Source organism: Plectropomus leopardus, chromosome 5 (genome assembly GCF_026936395.1).
Source record: "Plectropomus leopardus strain MGB_pleo_1.0 chromosome 5, ASM2693639v1, whole genome shotgun sequence".
Classification (NCBI taxonomy): domain Eukaryota; kingdom Metazoa; phylum Chordata; class Actinopteri; order Perciformes; family Serranidae; genus Plectropomus; species Plectropomus leopardus.
Genome location: NC_142180.1, coordinates 37257697 through 37278233, shown reverse-complemented (window position 1 = coordinate 37278233; position 20537 = coordinate 37257697). Strand labels below are relative to the sequence as shown.

Here is a 20537-nt window from a genome sequence, read left to right as displayed (position 1 = left end):
TCAGAATTTTATATATTTCAAATTATTTTCATCAGGATTCCTGCAGCTTAAGGCAAGTAGGATGAAAGACTTTTACTGTCATTCTGAATGAAATTTAAGAGCAATTTTACAATAGCCAAAATTAAAGGGAACTACACATGACCTGACATCAATTAAAAATATTTATTGTAACTTCAAACATGTCTTTTATGTCTTTTGGGTGACATTAATGTGAAAGGCTTCCTGTCAATTATGAATATGTTTATTTTATTTTATTTATTTTATTTTTATTTATGTTTTATTTATTTTTTATGTTATTTTGAGATTTTACAACGCAAAGTCAGAAAAAATGTTTCATAAAACTACTTCCCTTGTCTTTGCATTTTTATGACTTTTAAAAGGATTACTTTAGACATTTTAATACAAATTAAGACCTTATTTCCTGATGAATGAATTCAGTGCCTTTTTAAGGATCCTCAGGAACCCTGTTATTGTCATTTTTATGCAGTTCAGGTCATTTCCTTGGTTTTTCTTTTGTTATTTTTTTTTTACTTAACCATTTTTTGTTTGTTTGTTTGTTTTCCTCTTTTTTTTCCCCAGTTTTGAGGTCATTTTGTTAATTTTCACAGATTCCTTGCACATTTCTGGCTCATTTCTTCTATCCTTGCTCATTGCCTTCTTTCCATGTTTTTGACAGAAATTGAGCCAATTTGCCCAGGTTTCAAAGGGTTAATACAGTTTTCAGGAACCGTGCGATGAAACCCGCGCTTTAACGTTCTCTAAATGATGTACTCTGAGATGAAGACACTGCACCAGGCTTGCTCAGCGACCCCAAAAATACACTTTATGCTTTAATAACCCCTGACAGCGTACAGAAGTCATCTCCAGACCTCCTGGCTCATGTACCTGCACGGAAAACACGCCGTCTCTGCACAATAATACATCAAGACTCCCTTAAATGAGTCTTAACATGTCTCCGACGACACCTTTCTTGCCCTACCTCAGACACGAAAGGTTAAATTGTGACAGGGTTAAAAACTTATCTGGCCTCTCTGGTCACATAACATCCCAATTACTTTAACAATCTCTCAGTAGTGTGCAGGCAGAGGGGGAACGAAAGGGAAAAATACAATAGATAAAAGTCTGTCTCAGAGTAAAAGATAAGTTCTTATCTTAATCTAATGACTGCGCAGCCTTAATTTGTCAGACCTGGCTTGCCTGGGAGGAAGAAAAAAAGAGAGTTTCTTGTACACAGTGTTAATAAGGGACATCTCTCAAGCCTGCGTGTCTGCGAGCGGAGGAGAAAGGATCATCTGAGGAACATTCAGCAGCAACAGCGATGTGCCTCATTCTGCGCATGTAGTTTTTTACTCCTGCTAACAGTTGCTAATTAGCACCTTATCACCCTCCAAGTAGCTCCATACTGCAGAGACGCCAAGCGCCGAGTATTTATAACCCAACGGCGGTGACTGAGGAGATAAACAGCTCAGAGAGGCCAACGGCCACATCAAACATTTCATCAGTGTTGGGAAAACTATTTCTCTGCATTATTCCAGACAAGATGTGGGATTTACAAAGAAAACATTGTCAGTTTAATATGAACTTGCTGCGCCAGAGGACGTTTAACCCTTTGAAACGTGAGCAAACTGGCTTGATTTCTTTCAAACACAAGGGAGGAAGTTAAAGGATACGAGGAAATTTTCTGTAATTTAACACAAAAAAGGGAAAGAGGTTGGAAAAAGAGGGTATATATTTAATAAGATAAATAAATAAATAATAAATAAATAAAAGATATAGTAATAATAACAATAATAATAAGAAGAAGAAGAGGAGGAAGAAGAAGAATTTAAGAGACCGAAGTGAGCCATTTCACATGGTGTAGTACTTCCAGCTGCAGTTAGGTGGCAGTAGAGGGGACATAAATACCGTGTCATCTTGGTTTACATCATTTTTAGACCAAACCATGTAAATATGTAAATCCAATGATAACTATCCCTTAAGTCTTACTTGCTCTTGCCAGTAGGTGGCGTTATTACGACTGCTGAATATTGTCATGGAGATGTGTTCAGGGCGGGACCTTTATCAAACCTATGAAGTTTCAGGCAGATCGAACAATGTGCACCGAAGTTAAGGAAGGCGTCTGAACGCAGGTAGAAACCTGATCGTTCCAGGTTTGTAGGAAGATTCGACACCTGCGCTTAAATAGCTCAACCCATAACATCAGTTTATGACTTTCACACCTTCACAAAAGGATGTTTTTTAGCCCGCCCGCTCCTGTATGATGCTACGAGTCGTCCTGCATGGGTGCGTCTCTTTGACTCGGACCTGGCAGTGTTCGGGAGGACATGCTTTGCTGACGGAGCTACGCGGGACCAGACTGACGTAAATGACACGAGGAGAAAAAACATGCCTCTCGAGCTGCAGTTTCTTTGATGAGACAAAGGAAATAGAATGAGAGCATTGTGTGAGAGCAAATCTCAAAAGATTAATTTGAAGTGTTCACTGAATTGTGATTCCTTTTAATTAATGATAGAATTAACTGCTTTGTTAACGCGTTCCTGGAGGAAATGAGCTGCTGGCAAATTCTGCGGCGAACAAAAGGAGGACACATCTCTCTTGACATTTATACAAGTCTAAGTTTGCCAGTGTCAGGGTGCAGCAGCTCATGCTGGGTGAAATTTATCTTGAAGGAATGTTTTCCTGCTCTGTGAGGAGACAGTGGCTCGAAACCGCGGCTTTGTTTGAAATCAATAAAGCCAGCGCTGCTAAAGCTAACAGACAGCTGCTGTTTTCACGGCGGCTGGAGGTGAAACGTGCTGCAGGGGCGTGGATATTATGTTCAGACTGCACATGTTGGTCGTTTTTAATTGTCAGCTGCCAACATTTGTGAGAAAAAAAAGCCCAAATCATCAGCTGAAGCCTAAAGAATTACTGATTCAGGCATCTTTCCAAAGTAGCTGCTTGTTTAAAGGTTTGTGACGTTCAGAGCATCACGCTGCCTTCACGTGCTCCTCAAAAATATCACATTTAAGAGCTACGGGCACATGAACGGCCCTCCGAAATTGTAATCACACGTGAGAAATTGGGAAATTTCGATGATGGCCGAGTTGCCGAGTTATGACATTTGCGTGAAGTTTCGGGGCAGCAGAAACAGCAGAAAGCACGGAAACATGCATATAAAAAAATTATTTTTGGTTATTTTGTTCCTATTAGCTATCATTTACTTTTAGTAGTCACACATTTTAGTTTATGCATCTATTAGCTGCAGCAAGCAAGCAAACTTTGAGCTATAAATCATGCCAGGCGAGTATATTAACATTTTTAACAGCGTTATTTTATAACACGAGCTGCAGACTTAAATGCAAAAACATGGCGGAAAAGTCGATGTTTGGTCAAAGGTAAGAAACATTTTGTTAATTCTTGCTTCTTAATATCAATTTTTGATCACATGTTAAGTGTACTATGGTATTAATGTTAACTGCTGTTTATGTAGAGTGACCTCGATCAAATATAGAAATATGATATGTAAAAAATAAAATAGTGAACTGGAAACAACTATCAACGTCTTGTTTAAACGCTCTTCGCATTAAAATGCGTCTTCGTTGTAGCTTCCACGTTGTTCCCACTTTACCACCTCAAAGCAAATAAACACAACAAAGTCGGAAGAACGACTTCCCAACTTAGAAACTACGACCTTCTGACATCACATGAATGCAGCATGCTCTCACTGTTAGCACGGTTAGCATCGTTAGCAGGGTCAGCACAGCTACTGATGCTAACGTAGTTTACCGGGGGGGGGGGGGGCCCTGGAAGCTGGAACGGCATCACAAGCAGTTATCACCTAAAAAGTGATGCTGACCGCTAGCTCCCAGCGACAGTTGGCACCATGTTTCTGCAGTAGCTGATTTGGAGTCAGTGGCCAGCGTTAACCCCTGCCCGACCTTTGTGATGCTCAGTGCAGAGCGGCTGAGGAGCCACTAAACAGTATAATTTCACCTCCTCTAAACAGATAAGGCCTTAAAATGTATCGCAAACACTCACCGAATCAATGGAGGCCGCACCAAGAGGAACGCCCTTTTTTGCTTTTTGTCCTAAAAAATATAGTTGTCGGGCTATTGATAGCAAATTTAAGCAAACCTGCCCTCCCTGACTACAGATTTGATGCTTTTCACCGACAGAAAACATCATTTCTTTTCCACAGAACGACGGCAGACTCGACTGTGCGTCGGCGTAACTCTCTGACAGCCTCGGTACAGCGTGTGCCTCCTGACAACAGCGTCGAGGCTCGTCTGAAGAGGATTGCATGTTTCAGAACAGTTTCTTTCTGACAGACTACTTTGTGATGATTTTGTGTTTCGGCGAGACGCGGAGACAGAAAATCACTGAGATTTCAGGAACAGTGATATTGGAAGTGGAATTGAGTGAGTATTACAGGCTACATCGCTGCGGCGGCTTTTAACACATACTAAATTACTCTGCGTCCACGCCCATACTCGATATAAATCCATCAAAGGAGAGAGAGGGAGAATCTGGGTGAGAAGTGAACACGCCGCTGTATCTTTTCATCCAGTCATTCAAGGCATTTAATGAACTATTTGGAGAGTGTCTCTCCTGCGAGTCGGGATATGCGTCCTTCAGTGGGAGCAGATTTCCGAGCAGCATGTTCCCGAGTCCTGTGGGTAAAACATGACGCTCTTTAAAAAGGGCAGCTGACCCGCGTGGCTCCACATCAATGAGCTCTGCTCTGACTCCTGAGATTAAATCTGAGGTAACAGATTTAAGTTTTATTTCAGGCATAAAGAAGGTGAACAAAACAGCTTTTTATCACATTGCAAACATACAGCCGTTCCCAGTGGTGGAGGGTAACAGGGTACATTTACTCAAATACTGCGCTTAAGTACAAATCCCATGTACCTTACCGGGGTATTTTTTTCATGCTACTTTTTATTTTTACTCCACTACATTTTAGACCGAAATACTGCACATTTTACTTCCCTATATTTATCTGAACTTTACAATTTAAATTTTTTGCATAAAACATAATAAGATAATAAACTATGATATTTTGTCATAAATTTAAATAACAAACAGTTGCCAAATGAATTGCCAAGTGTTTGATAAATTTACTTTTTTCATTATTTTAATTTTTGTTATTTTAATTTTGCTGTTTTTCCCTCTTTTTTGATAATTTTGAGTTTTGGGGGGGCGACTTATTTTATTATTATTATTAATAAATAATGTGGGCCTTTTGGATGTTTTTTTCTATTTTTTTAAATAATTTTGAGCATGTTGGGTTTTTTTTCAAGTAATTTTGAGGGGTTTAGATGTGTTCCTCTATTTTCTTTTTTTATTTTTCTGTTTGGGGGAAGGGTTTTTTTAATATATTTTTTAAAAAACATTTTGATGGGTTTATATGTTTTTTTCCCTTGTTTTTAGTTTTTTTCTTGATTGTTTTTATAATTTTAAATTTTTGGTGTGTTTTGTTTGTTTTTAAAGATTTTTCTGCATTGGGAACTTTTACTTTTAATACTTTATGTATATTTTTGTGATTATACGTACTTTGCAAAGCAATTTCAAAATCTGCAGAGCATCCCTTTAAAAATAGAAAATAACAGATTCAGTGATTCATCAGGTTTTGTTTTTTTTAACCTTTCCATAAATCATCAGTTTCGATCCAGACTTTTCTCCCTCTCCGGGCTGCAGATAGGAAGTCATGAATGATGTTTTGTGATAGAATCACACATGACCCTGAGATCACCTCTGAAGGACGAAGGCTGCTGAGTGTCCGGCCGCGTACTCTGGCCGTCGGAGCGCGCTCCCATCCTCCTCGGGTCCGGCTGAATAAATTAAAGGAATTACCAGCTGCCTTGTGCGAGCTCGCGGGATGCAGGGTGGCATGAGCACGCCATTACAACAATGAGAAGGATATCTGCATGGCCTTGTGTTAAAGGAATTACACATAGCATCCAGAGCCTTTAAGAGACTCTGACATTTGTGCGCACACTGGCAAGTTAGTCTGACATGAGAATGTGTGTGGCTGCGGAGCCAGTCTGGGACGCTGAGCTTCCTGGGAAGAAAAAAAAAAAAAAAAAAAAATCTTATTGAGATGCAAATGGACGCAGTATTGTGCTTAAATAATGCATTAATACATCCTCTTTGTGCAGATAACATCACAAGACGCACAATAACACAAAATGATGTCCTCGGAGGTTATTTAAAGCGATATGACATCAAATCCTGACACTGCAGGAAGTGCTTACTACCTGTCCGACTGGGTTTGTCTCCATCTTTGATAAAAAACAGATGAAGGATAGAAGGCTGCGTTCTCGAATCCTCGCCACTATATAACAGAGAGGTCCATTTACATAATATTATGTATATTGTATTCTGCTGCGTTCTGGTGTTTGAATGTAAAACTGAATTTAAGTCTTTAAGGAAGAAGTCTTGTAGCTTAAACGCAAGACACGTGGCAAGGTGTCCGATAACTTTGTCTTCCACCTGTAATCTGATGCGGCGGCGGGGAAGGAGGGATCGGCCTCACTTCCTCAGGGTGATTTATGATTGAGGACATGTTAATAAAAATATCAAAACAATCTGAGCTCTGGTGGGGGAGATACTGGTCCGCTACGTACATCATGCTCGACAGGCCTGTGCCGGGAATCGCCTGCTCGGTGATATTATGCTCGTGCGGATGCCCCGCTGCCCTGCTCTCGAATACAATATGCAGCTGCTGTTTGTTTTTGGGAGCGTCGGGGGGGAGCACTACTCACACAAGGTGACATTTGTGCCAACATGTGCCTGATAGGTGAGCCAGCGGGATCAAAACGGAGCCAGGAAGGGTTTTACTACCTTGAAATCTTGTGCCAGAGCACATATGCTACTACTACTGATAATAATTATAATAATGTTTAAATAATGTCATAAACTGTAAACAGCTGTCAACGTGTTTAAACGTGATTTGCATTCGAACGCAGCCTTTCCTCTCTGTAGCTTCCATGTTCCCACTTTACGACCTCAGTTTACATGAACACAGCAAAGCCGGAAGAACGACTTCCCAACTCGGACAGTACGACCTTCTGACATCACATGAATGCAGCATCGGTCGGGTATGACGCAGTGCATCTTGGGAGTTGTAGGTTTTCTACCTCTTGAGCAAAAGCCTCCATTTTCTCTGTTTTCTCTGCACATTTTGCACCAATTTCAGAAGTATCTGTGTCTGTCCTCTGCAGAGACGGGCTTTATTAAAAGATCATCTTCCCGGCATTGAAATATTTCTTTAACTACGACCTCTGCTGATTAAAAGCACTTTTTACCGTCATCAGAGCAGAGTTGGCCTTTGCTTGTTTCACATGTAAACACCATCTGTATTTTGTTTAATCCTCCTCAACAGGTAGCCGGCTCTGAAGCCGATCCCCTGTCACTCACATCCCGGGATGTTTGGCACTCGGACTCGCTGACTTGAGTCTGCACGTTGGTGCTTCAAAGCAAATATCTTGTTCACATGTGGTCTGAAGCGCCGCGGGCGCGTTCAACTGGATCTCAGTCAGCGCAGAGCGGGAGATTTATCTCTCCTGATGGATCTGGACCCTCATTATGAGGTGGACTCGTCTAATGAGCTCTGATTTCACAAAAGCCTTGGCTGCAGTTCAATCTGAGAGCGGGGCATTAATAAGTTGATTTTTGGGGAGCGAGCTCGATGCAAAATTTAATTTTAGAGTGACATTATTAGTTTGTCAGTATATTTACATTTTACTTTGGAACTGAAGACATCTTTTTGACTGTATCTGTGTCCTAATGTGGGTGTAGTGATGTTCTGCTCATTAATCTGTTTATTTCTGCTCAAAAGACAAATCTCATCCTGTTTTTAACCCTTTAAAGGTCGTGTTAGTGACGAGACACTGATTTACCAACTTACTTTTTCCTAAAATCAAACCCTGTTTTTGATGTGATCTTCTTTTTTTAAGAGGACAATCGTAAGATTTTAAGATATTTCTTTCTTCCTGCGATTTTTGGGTTGTTTCTAGAAATTTAGGACATTTTTGGAATTTTAGGACAATTTTAAGGTTTTAGGACATTTGTAGGGTTTAAGAATGTCTCTGGGATTTTGGGACATTTCTAGGATTTTACAACATTTCTCAGATATAAAGACATTTTTAGGATTTTGGGACATCTATAGGATTTTAAGGGTATTTGTAAGATTTAAAAGTATTTCTTGGATTTTACATTTCTTGGATTTAAGGACATTTTTAGGATTTTAGGACATTTGTGGAATTTTAGGACTATTCCAAGGTTTTAGGACATTTGCAGGGATTTAGGATGTTTCTGGGATTTTGGGTCATTTTTAGGATTTTAGGACCCTGGGGCTTAGCTAGGATCTCTGTCGATGCTGTTTTATGGACTCTGGCACCTTATGTACACTAAAAGTACAAAACCTGTTCCCAGTGTAAATCGCTGTTTTTTTCTTGTGAATTACAGAAGAGTTTTGGGGCCACATGGCACCCTGTCAGGGGCCAGATTTGGCTTGTGGGCCATAAGTTAAGTAACACTGCTGTAAGCTGTCACAGGACAGAGGAGTACTTGATGTTTGCAGGATTCAGAGGAGCGTTTGTTCAGCAGGATCGTCTCGTAACCTTTCGGTCTGCCTTTTGCGGCGCTGCCCCGTCGGCGGGTGTGGATGTAAGAGAGCCCGCTGGAGGGGTGCCCTCCCTACGTGCCCACCTGCCTCTCTTACCGCAGTCTGCTGTACCATGTGGAGCCCCAGATGTAGCCGGCAGAATAATCCACACTCATACACTCATGAAAGTGTCCATCTGGCCCCACGCGCACACATTAAGCCCCGGAACCACAGAGGCGCGGGGACACCGGGAAGCCTCCGCAGTCCTGTTGTTGTGGCATTTACAGATACAGCAGCACCAGATACTGCTGCACGTCTACTGTTGTGTCTGCAGAAAGGCCCGAGCCGAGGCGGTGCGCAGCCGAGAGTCACTTGGCTGTGACCGAGAGGTGAAACGGAGAGGGACCGAGCAGGATAAGCCTGCAGAGCTCAGCGCTCGCAGAGTGAGGAGGATCTTTTTACATTAGCTGTGCCTCGGGCACATGCAGATAACAGCAGAGCTCGTGCCTGGCAGGAGACGCAGCGACGACACAGCCCCGCACCACAGCTGCCAATGTTTATCCAATCAAAATAAAAGACTTGTTTCACTTCAAGGTTTCCTCTGCAAATGTGGAAAATATCTTATGTATTTTCCTCTGACTTTAAAGGCAGATAGACCTGAAAATTAACCAGAGTGCACATCAGATCGAGGCCTGCCTCCGTTTTTATTGGTTCCCTTACAAAAGTTTCATTTTTAACCAGACAGTGCTTCAACAGTTGTTACAGCAACACAACAATCAGTTATTAAACAGTTTCATACAAAATACAGTTTCCTACTTTTATTTACAGGACATTTTTAACCCTTTGAAACCTGCAAATTGGCTTGATGTCTTTCAAATGACGGGAAGAAGGCAATCATCAGCTTGACAGGAAATGGTGCAAAAACGTACTTAACGTAAAAAATAATTTTAAAAAAGTGAGCTGAAGAAAGTGGCAAAAATAAAAATGATAAAAATATGTTTTGTTTTTTGAAACATTACTTTAAATCTATAATTATAAGAATGAAAAATATATATTTCTGGACATTTTTTTTCCAGTTTTTAAAATCATATTTAATAATCTCTCCAGCTAATTTTTTTACTTTACCTTTTACTTTTTTTTCCATGTTTCCAAAAGAAATCAAACCAATTTTTGGGGTTTAAAAGGTTTAAATGAAACCAAATGCAGCACAAGAAAACTGACGCTGATCAGGATGTTAAAGTGTTAATAAACATGATGCATTAAAGTGGAACTCGCTGCTCGGTCAGCGCCGTTCACGCCTACAAAGACGCGCTTCTGCGTCTGTTGTTGACGAATACATGTTTGAAAAGTGGTGAAGTTCCCCTTTAAAACAGGATTATTTTAGAACTCTAAATTTTATCTTTACAAGTTTTTAAAAAAAAATATATAAATGTAAATTGACTTTGATCTCTATGAAAAATTATAATTCTTTGGAAAAAACACATGCAAAAGTTACCTGCAAGTTGAATATCTGCACAGCCGCAGATAACGTCCAACACTTTCAGTCACACGTCACTCGACGAGGCGTAAGACTGATTTTATTTCTAAGTATTTCAACACTATAAGCAACATGAATGTACAGTGCAAACTATGCCACGTTAAACTTGTGTGTCAAAGCAAGAAAGAAAAACCTTTTTCCCTAACTGCATTTTTGCTTGGGTCTTCATTTTGGACCATATTCTTACGTTTTATTTTATTTTTCTTGGAAGAACTCAAGTTTGGAATTGACCTAAAATGCCCAAACTGGTTTTACTTTGAACACCAGATAATTTAATTTTACATTAAATGTAAAATAAGAAAGTATTTGATTGCGCAATTCCCAAATTCTCCATCCAATATATCCTATAACCGACACAGCAAAACAGAATTCGTAAAATTCAGTTACGGCTTTTAGTTTTGGTGTGCCATCCCAAAAAAAGTTTTCTGCCCTGAGCTCGTTATTTTAACATTTAACTGAGGGATGTAAACGCTTAACGAAGGGTGCAGATGATGTGAAAACAGCCTAAAATCAGAGAAACATCCTAAAATCTGAGAAATGTCCTAAAATCAGAGAAATGTCCTAAAATCTGAGAAATGTCCTAAAATCTGAGAAATGTCCTGAAATCTGAGAAATGTCCTAAAATCTGAGAAATGTCCTAAAATCTGAGAAACGTCCTGAAATCTGAGAAATGTCCTAAAATCTGAGAAATGTCCTAAAATCTGAGAAACGTCCTGAAATCTGAGAAATGTCCTAAAATCTGAGAAATGTCCTAAAATCAGAGAAACATCCTAAAATCTGAGAAATGTCCTAAAATCAGAGAAAAGTCCTAAAATCAGAGAAAAGTCCTAAAATCTGAGAAATGTCCTAAAATCTGAGAAACGTCCTGAAATCAGAGAAATGTCCTAAAATCTGAGAAACGTCCTAAAATCTAAGAAATGTCCTAAAATCAGAGAAAAGTCCTAAAATCAGAGAAAAGTCCTAAAATCTGAGAAATGTCCTGAAATCTGAGAAATGTCCTAAAATCTGAGAAACGTCCTGAAATCTGAGAAACGTCCTGAAATCTGAGAAAGATCTTAAACATGTGATGGTTTGTGTTTGAGAGCCATCAGCTGTTCACGTCACAATGAAAAAGTTATGAGAAATATTGGCAAAATAAATGAAAGATTTTCCTTTAACTGTTCTGTGAATAAGGCTGCTGATATTCTCTATTTTTCCTCGTCAACAAATCCCACAGACCAAAGCCAGCCGTGAAGCGGCGCTGCTGAAACGACTGTCTGTGTCCAAAGCCTGAAATATCTCGTGCCACAGAGCTCCAGAGTTGCCAAAAAAACTATTAAAAACACAACGAGGCACATTGTTGACTTGTTCCTTCATTAGCATGAACACACACGCTGGAGTTTATTTTGACTCAGTCCCACATTACACCGTCCTGCTGCCCCAAAAACTCACCACATCACCAAATGTGGATCAATCCACGACTGAAAATAGTCCCAAAGGAAAGAACTGACTTGGAGCCATGTTTGTGGAAAACAACTGTGCCCGACTGTTTCAGGAAATGAGTCTTTCTTTTTTTGAAGAAAATGGTATACTTGTGACCTTTTTGGTTTTGGTCATTTCAACAGATGTTAAATATTTAAACTTAGAGACTGTTTGTTATTTATGAGAGTGACGGGGGTCCAAAAGGGGGAGGAAAATTTAACATTTAAGCACTGAGGAGGGACGTTTTTTTTTTTGTTTTTTTTTTAAGAGGAGGGTTAAAATTGATGTATTTTGTAATTATTTCACCACAGATTTTTAAAAGAAACCATTCCTCCAAAGGCAGGTTTTCTTAAGAAATGTGGGCCTTTTTTTCTTTAAATTCTTTTAGTAATTTTTTTGAGGACAAAAATTGCAATTTTTTCTACTTTTTTGTATTTTCTTTTTAAAGCAAAATTTGGCTTTTTTTTTGCTGATAATTTTTTTGGTGCAATTTTTTAAAGACAAATATTGGTGTTTTAAGGGTTTTTTTTGTTGCAATTTTAAAGGATGTTTTGGCTAATTTTTCTTTCTTTTGTGTTTTTTTTAAAGAAAAAACTGGTGCAAATCTTTTTTCTTAAAATATTTTTGCGATTTTTCAGGAAAACATTTTTTGCAATTTATTTATTTATGTACTTAAAATGTACTTTAATCACAGCCAGAAACTGTAAAACAGATCCAAACATCCAAATCTTAGGGGTATATCTAGCTTTCCAAAACTTTTCTGGGCCTGGAAATTGCTGTGTGTAAATCTCAGGCCCTTCACGAGCGTCCAGAGTCGCAGAACTCTCCGTGGCTTTACAGAAGACGGCAGAGATGGCGATTGGTCCAAAGTCATTCTTGCTTTTGGCTTTTTGGGCTCAGACTTAATGAGAGTTTCGCTGGTTTAGGCGCTGTGCGTGTGTTTAACAAGTACTGGAATAACCTTGTAAAGACTCCCTTTAATTGGGTCTTTAAGGACATGTGCCTGTGGTCCGTCTGGGCCAGTGGCCTTTTTTGGCTTCACACAGTCAAACCTACTGTAACAAACATTTAGCTCATTAGCAAAGGCCTCGCTGTTCCTCACAGAGCATTCTTCCCGCTCTTCGGCCGCCCCCACCAGCGCATTTAAGCCTCCCCTGCTCGTTTCATGTCATCTATTAAACATTTCAATCTTATTTTTCCTCTTAACTTGTCTCATTTTCAGAGAATTCAGTGTCAGTACAAAAGGCCACTTTCTTTTCATTAAGACGTCCTTTCAGCTGGTTTGATGCCACGGGGCTTGTTGTTTGACAGTTTTTGTTTTACACACACTCCCTCACAAAGCAAAACTTCATATAACAGAAGCTGTAACGCAAACCTGCCTCGTTTCCATTACTGTGTTTGAAGGTTAATCCCAGAAACAAAGATACAACCTCAGACAAACAAACCAGCTAACCTGACATCGTCGTACTTTCGTAGGATTTATTGACAATATAAAAAAATAGAATAATGCCAGCCTCATCCTAACGCTACATGCTCCTGTTTCCTATTTTTAAGAAACAGATTTCACTCGATGAAAAGGCAAATAAATTCTAAAATTTCCAACTTAAGCTTCGCTCACTCTTCAGTTTCCATGTGCAGCTACTGGAGGACGTCAGCAGGCGGGTTTCCTTACAGATTTGTGTAAAACTTAAGCGATATTTTTGAAATTTGAAACAGTTGTGAGATGACTGCATTTGTATCACGACTTTCCTCTCGTCATGACAGTAACCATGGCGATAGATGTTCAAAACATCGGCAGGTTTATTTCTATTGCAGCCGCTCAATAACATCGATTTAATATCGCCGCAGTTTTTTTGACTCGTATCAGAGTGAAGAAGATCTCGGTCTCTCCTTAAAATTTTTGCTGATGTTTAATTTTTTTTGTAATTTCTTTTTTCTTAAAAACTATTTGACAATGAGATTTTTTTTGTTGTTTTTTGTATGTTTGTATTTGAAGTTTCAGTGCAGTTTGAGGGTTAATGGAAACCCGATTGTGACAACGTCCACCAGGAACACCGTCTCTATAGAAACTGACTGTAGAAACGTGTAACTGCTTCCTGTAAACCTCGCAGAGATGCTCACCGTAAACGGTAACATACGAGGATTAACCGCGGACGGCTGCTTGCTGGCGCTTCCTCTGTCCGTATGATAATGTTCCTGTTTTAAGAACTACAGCCGCGTCTCGCTGGGAAGCTTCACTCTCATTTCTGAAGCAGCAGCGGGACAGACGTTGCTCTCGCCCCCGTCCTCGTCACCACTTCACAGGCTATTCAATTAGCAGGAGAAGCATGGGAGCCGCAGCCATAATGGAGCTGATGAGATGCACAAGGACAGGTGACACTAATCAGAGCGGCGCCCCATTGTCTCTGTGTGGACATCATTAAGGGACGAGAGCGATTTCAGCCTCTTTTTTTTCCTCCCTGAGCCCGAACGCACTCATGCACGCTGCGTGCATTCGCTTCCTTATGATCAATTTGCAAAATGTGACAATGTAGCCGCTGAATTAAGAGTGTAAGTGTTTAAAGTGGAGGAAACAAGAATATTTGACACCTCCGAAAAAAAAGATTTTAAAGTGAATTATCTCATAAAGAGTTAATGCACATTTTTAACAATAAATTTCCAGGACTTTTCCATGACTTCAAGACCATACTTTCTCTGAAATGACCATCAATACTCCGTATCACTTATTTTTCATTAATATACAATGGCTTTAAATATATATTATTTACGAGAATAATGAATTCAGAAAATGAATAGAATTAAACATTTAAATATAACTCATGGACTGTGGAGTTATGGCGTCTTTACAACTTTAAAATGCTGTATTATGTATTTATTTTACAGACCATTTTTACCGAAAACTTTTCTTTAGAAAAGAAAACATTTTGGCTCTTTTAATTTCATCAATTTTTGAAGAAAACATTTTGAAAATATGTTTACTTAAAAGTTTTTTGCAGATTTTTGAAAAATAAAACCATTTTGACAATTTTTGTCTATAAAATATTTGGGATATTTTTGAATGAAACATTTGGGCTTTTTATTTTATTTTTGGTAATTTTTAAATTAAAAAAATTCAAGCTACTTTATGTTCCTCAAAAATATCTGGTCAGTTTTCAAGAAAAGATTTAGGCTTTTTTGGCAATCTTTAAAAAAAACCATTTTGACAAAATTATTCTCAAAAATGTTTGGTGATCTTGGCTTTTTTTGGCAATTTTTGAAGAAAACATTTTGTCAATTTTATTTTTCTTTAAAATTTAGCAATTTTGTAAGGGAAAACATTTTGGGAATTTATGTAATTATTTCCTTTTCTTTTTTGGGGGTGATTTTTAAAGAACACGTACAAAAATGATACCATTTATCACAGGCAGAATATTTTTTTTTTAAACTTTTTGGACAAAAGATCTTTTCTTCAAAAATCATTTAAAAAATATTATACAGGTTTGTGAAAAAGATTTCCATGACTGGTATATTTAGTTTTCTAAAACTTTTCCAGGCCTGGAAATTTCTCTTTGTAAATTGCATGACATTTCCAGGTTTTCCATGACTGTACGCCTCCTGCTCATAAATGCCGCTCCGACAAACTGACCTCTGTGACACCGACAGGATTTACTCTCACGCTGCGCTCTGTAAACTCAGAAAAAGCCGAGGCGTCCACCCTTCAGCATTTCCTCCTTCCTGTCGTGACTGAGCGAGGCCGCCGGTGGAGCGTGACCCGCCGCCGAGGCCTCAGAGCGATCCCGGCGGGCTGCGCTCGCTCCGTCCTCGTCGACGCCTCTGGGCCGGACCGTGAAGGAGCTCTGCTCAGCCCGCCGGTAACGACTGCCGAGGTAGCTGCACAGACACCTGGGAAAACAAGTCCAGACATTAGGAGACAGCAGAGCAACCCGAAAAAACACTTTTCCTCATCGATTTTACGAAGAAGAACACATCAAGAAAACACAGCAGCTTTGCTAAGAGAATCTGACCGCAGCGACACTTTCGGCTTTTAAAACGAGGGACAGTCGATGTTTCTGACGTCGATCTGCTGAGATGAAACTACAAACCACATTCAGAGAGACTTCACCCTGTGCACCGCCACCGTGTTCTTTCATGCACGTAAAAAAACGTGACCAACCGCGTGAAAAATATCACTGAACAATGACAACTTACATGATGATTTGCGTCCGTGTCTGCCGTGTTGGCGGTTTGCCCCAAATGAGTCGCTTTAAATGTTGCTGCTGCAAGAAACGTTGTCGTCATCTTCTTTCTTTTCTGAAAAGATGGTCCAGTGAGGTCTTTGAGCGATGTGATGAGAGTATCGTTAAACACGATACGGCTGCGATTACAGCTCAAATGTATTCAGTTACGCGACGGCTGTTATGAATTTTGCGCTTCACGCAGTCTCTTATTTTTATTTTGTTGTAACTTGAAGTTTTTGAAAACTAGAATTAGCGCCATGTCAGCTGTAAGGCGCTGCGCACCATTCAAGCTTTATTCTTATTTAACATTCATTCAACCAAAAAAAACCTTTTGAGATTAAAAATTTCTTTTTCAAAAGTTACAGACAAACAACACGGAGCAAAGACACGAAATCAAAATATTAAAGTCCAAAACAAACAATATAAAAACAAATGAAACACTCAAAGTCCACGTCCATGTCTGTAAACACAGAAGATCTCCACAATCAGCACAGTTTCAAGATGGTTCTTAAATTCTGACCAATGATCAAAAATATGCTGTATGAGGTCACCGTGACCTTTGACCTTTGACCGCCAGAATCTCATCGGTTCATTTTTAAGTCCAAGTGGATGTTTGTGCAGAATGGAAGGAAACTCCCGGAAGGTTGTTATCAGCTGTTGCTTTCACAACAATGAGACAGATGCAAGGTCACAATGACCTTGACCTTTAAACGCCAAATTCTAAAGTAAATTAAATGTTTGTGTCAAATTTAAACAAATTTCCTTAAAAGGCAATTTGCAAATAGGGTTGCAAATTGTAAGCACTTTCCTAAATCGATTATTTATAAAATTAACAATCGATTCTTCAATCAATTATTTTTCAAAAAGAAAAAGACAAAATAAAACACGAGAACTTTGCTTCTTTCAAACAATATGAAATGTGTTTTTTCCTCATTTAAAGCTCAAGGCAACATATTGCACGTACTCTGACAGCATTGCACAGTCTATCGCCTGATCGATTAAATGTCGCATGTTTGATTAAATTCTTAACCAATTAATCGATTGTTGATTAATTATCATCCCAAAAAGAAACAGTGTCAGTGTATACGCTACATAATAGCGTAACAAATGTAACTTATTCAACATTTATTGCGGTAATTATGTTGAAAATGTTCTATCTGCTGTGTATTATAAGAAGTTTACATTTACATGCATTTTGTTCTGAAGGTGCTAAAGGTTTTATACACATCAAAATAACTATAATGCAAAAAATAAAACGGTTAAAAAACCAAATAACCTCTCAAAAGGCTCAGTGTGTTTCGTCTACAGCAAACTCACGCTGGAAGAATATGCAGATTTTATTCTCGTGGGGGTTAAGTGCTATTATGTGATTCCTCATGTTGCTGCATACTGAACCATCGCAGCCGTGAATTAGTTATCCCGAGGGTCATGTGACTGACGGAGGAGCTAATCACGGTAGCTTGACTCCGAGCTGGTCGGACAGCCTGCACGGTATCATTTCCTACAATCAGAAGCCACTTAATATCAGCACACACACCTTCCAGTGCTGCCTGGCAACCAGACGGAGGACCCGAGGAACCAGGACCGGCGCTTATGGTTTAACTCCAGCAGTTAATAAACATTTATAATTCGACAGTTTAACATTGTCACGAGACAGACAATAACCTGGACGTCTTCGTCAAGCTTGACTCCTCAAAAATGTACAGACACAGACCAGCAGTTCAGACAGGCGGTTTATGTTTTGGTTTTTGGGTTGTTGTTTTTTTGCAACTGTTATTTATTCATACTGATCCAGTATAATATTTGTGTTTGAATTAGGTTGTTTCGCATATTTTAATTTTATTTTATTAATTTCTTTATTCATTTAATTTTCAAAATTTTATCTCTTTTTATTTCATTTTTTAAAAAAAAATTCATTTCATTTGTTTATTTGTTTAAATTATGTTTGGGTTAAAGAGAGGTGAAAGTAAATACAAATATTGTCTCCTGAATAGTCTTGTGGCAACCATATTTACTTCATATTGATTCTGTACGATATTTAATTTTTTTGTTCAAGTTTTTTTTTTTATAGAAATTTCCTTTATTTTTTTTAAATTTATTTTTCAAAATTATGTATTTTTCTTTTTTTTCTTAATTAAATATAATTTTTTTTAATGCTTTGATAAATGTGCCTTTAAGTTGCTTTATACTTACAGTATGTACAGTGTTTTTATCCTCTTTAGGCAAATTGATGGTGGGGCTGGATCACAGGGATATTTGTTTTTCATCAAGTTATTTTTTTTTAATGTCATCTTCTTTCTTGTTTATTAATAATTTGTTCTTTAATATACTGTTACGATCTTGTCATCTTTCATTATGTGTACATGAATCTGTATTTGACATGTTTCTCGCTGCTGTAAACAGAAAACAATGAAAAAGGATGATTGAAAAAAAACAGAACAGTTTAACATCTTTGTGAACTGTTTGGTGCAAAGTAATAGACCGGACAGAAAACAAAAAAACGCGTCTGCCGGCAGATTGACTGGATGCATAACCTCAGTCCACACAGTAATTGGCTGCGGAGGCGAATCAATGCCTCAGATCAGAACTGAAGCATTCTGCTTGTTTACAACATCTATCATTTGTTCTTATCAAGTGGGATCAGAGCAATTTTCCCTCCCTTAATATAGGTTTGATGGGACAAAGAAAAGCTCAATTCTGGGAGAATTGGAAAACACATTTCTTGTGCTTCGTGGTAACTAAACTGTCAACAGATAAGAGAGTCCATAGTATCAACTCCTGGGCAATTCATCTTACAATTGTGCCGTTGTGTTTTCCTCGGGAACAGCTTGGAAATATGGTTTGAGGCCTTTGCTCAAATGTCACAACAAATGCTTCGTCCGAATGCTCGAACGAAGCAAAATGTAAATGTGTCTGAGCCAGGGTTCATACATGTTTTAACTATACAATTCCAGGACTTTTCCAGGACTTTAAGGCAAAGTTTAAAGACCGCACATTCCCTGGAACGACCGTCAATACTCCGTAAAGTTCTTTATCATTACTAAATAATAGCCGTTTAAAAAATAATGGATTCAGAACATGATTACAACTGAATATCTAAATATAACTTAGGGACTGTTGATTATTTATGAAAGTGGAAAGGGTGGTGCAAAAACGGGGAGGCACGTCAGAAGAGAAAGAAAACATGCTTTCCCAATCCGTGGGCACGTTTATAATATATATTTTTACAGACACAGAAATGGCATTTTTGCTTCTCTTGATAATTTTGTTGATTTAAAGAGAAAATTCTGATTTTATTTATTTTTCTAATTAAAAAAAAAAACAAAAGAAAAAACTAGTCAGCAACTTTTTTTGGTAAATGTATTGAGACAATTGTAAAGAAATAAAGCAATTTTTCCTTTAAAATTGTTTAGTGATTTTTAAAGACAAAATAAAAGAACCCCAACAAATTCAAATTCATCGGCCATTCAAAACAAATTGAACTGAATTTAAATATTTGTTTATATTTGAATTTAAATGTTGGGAAACATGCAATCCAGACCAAAAAAAAATCTTTTTGATTTTGAAAACTCTGATGGTCGTTGAACACAGGTTAGATTTTACAGGTTTGTAAAACAAAATACCATCATTCATGAAAACTTTCAAGGTGTATTTAGTTTTCCAAACCCTTCCCAGGCCTGGAAATGGCTATTTGCAAAGCCCATGACTTTTCCAGGAGCCCTGTTCAGCACTAACTCTCTCTGTGCCCAGACTCCTCTGAACTTATGTGTCGCTGCATCAAAAAGAGTGCATTTGTCCTCTTGTGTACACTTTTATCTGCAAAAGGGCGAAGAGCGGCTCGTCCTCGGGCAGCTCTGCAAACTGCTGTCGACAGTAGCGTGAGGTGAGAGAGCAGCGTAGGCCACTTTGTATCATGTCAGCGCTGGCGGTTAGACGCCGTCTCCACAGTGTCCCTTGTCACCAATCACATCCTTTTAAACCACCCAGGGAGCTCGACACCCCCCCCCACACACACTCACATACACACACACTCCCTTATCTGTCAATGCTGCTTAAATAATGTAATTAATGACTTAATTAACATTTCCATAATCTATTTTAATAAATCTAACACGGCATAATGAGAGTTTCTAACCTCCAGGCAATGGCATATAAAAATTCACAGTGCGGAGCTGCGTGGTCAGGGCGCCGTCTCCGCGCCACGACTCTCGCCGTGACAGTAGAGGAAGGAGAGGGCGCATATTGTGTGACAGCCTTCTGAGAGGCCGTTCAAGTCTGACAAATGTCATGTGACTCTGTGAATGTGTCCAATAACAGACCGGCAGCGCGGGGGGGGGCAACAAAACGATTATTCTGGAGGTCCGAAATGTTGAAAGGAGACGGAAGTGAGAAGTTTGTGGGAAAAAACAAATGATGCACATCTTCTTCTACATTCATCTGCAGCTTTTAGCACCTTAAAAAAGAAAGAGAAAACGTCTCTACAATTGTAAGAACGCGTCCTTTTCCTTTTTAACGTTACACTACGTTCACCCTGCAGGCCGCTTTCATATGTGGCCCTAAATCAGATCTGAGTTTTTAAAAGCCTCCTCAGTCTGAACAGCCACGCGGCCGTACTGAAATAAATGCCAATTTTCCGTCACTTTATGTCGACATCCTGCAATAAAATGAAGGAAACTCCATCAATTAGACCAAGAAAACAAAGCTGTTTAAATAATCTCAGAATCTGCGT

The 20537-nt window shown here is 38.8% G+C and overlaps 1 protein-coding gene across 2 annotated transcripts in view; it reads right to left on the bottom strand.

The window, feature by feature from the left end:
* The window catches only part of LOC148189619 (uncharacterized), a 135078-nt gene that overhangs the window by 37394 nt on the left and 77147 nt on the right, over positions 1 to 20537 (bottom strand). The window contains exon 5 of one of the 2 annotated variants that reach the window (XM_088078153.1): positions 15217 to 15473. In XM_088078153.1, coding sequence (XP_087934279.1) covers positions 15263 to 15473 — 211 coding nt within the window. In that variant the 3' untranslated portion in view covers positions 15217 to 15262. Of the gene's footprint in view, positions 1 to 9278; positions 15474 to 20537 lie in introns of those variants that run through there. The other variant, XM_088078152.1, reaches the window with a different exon arrangement.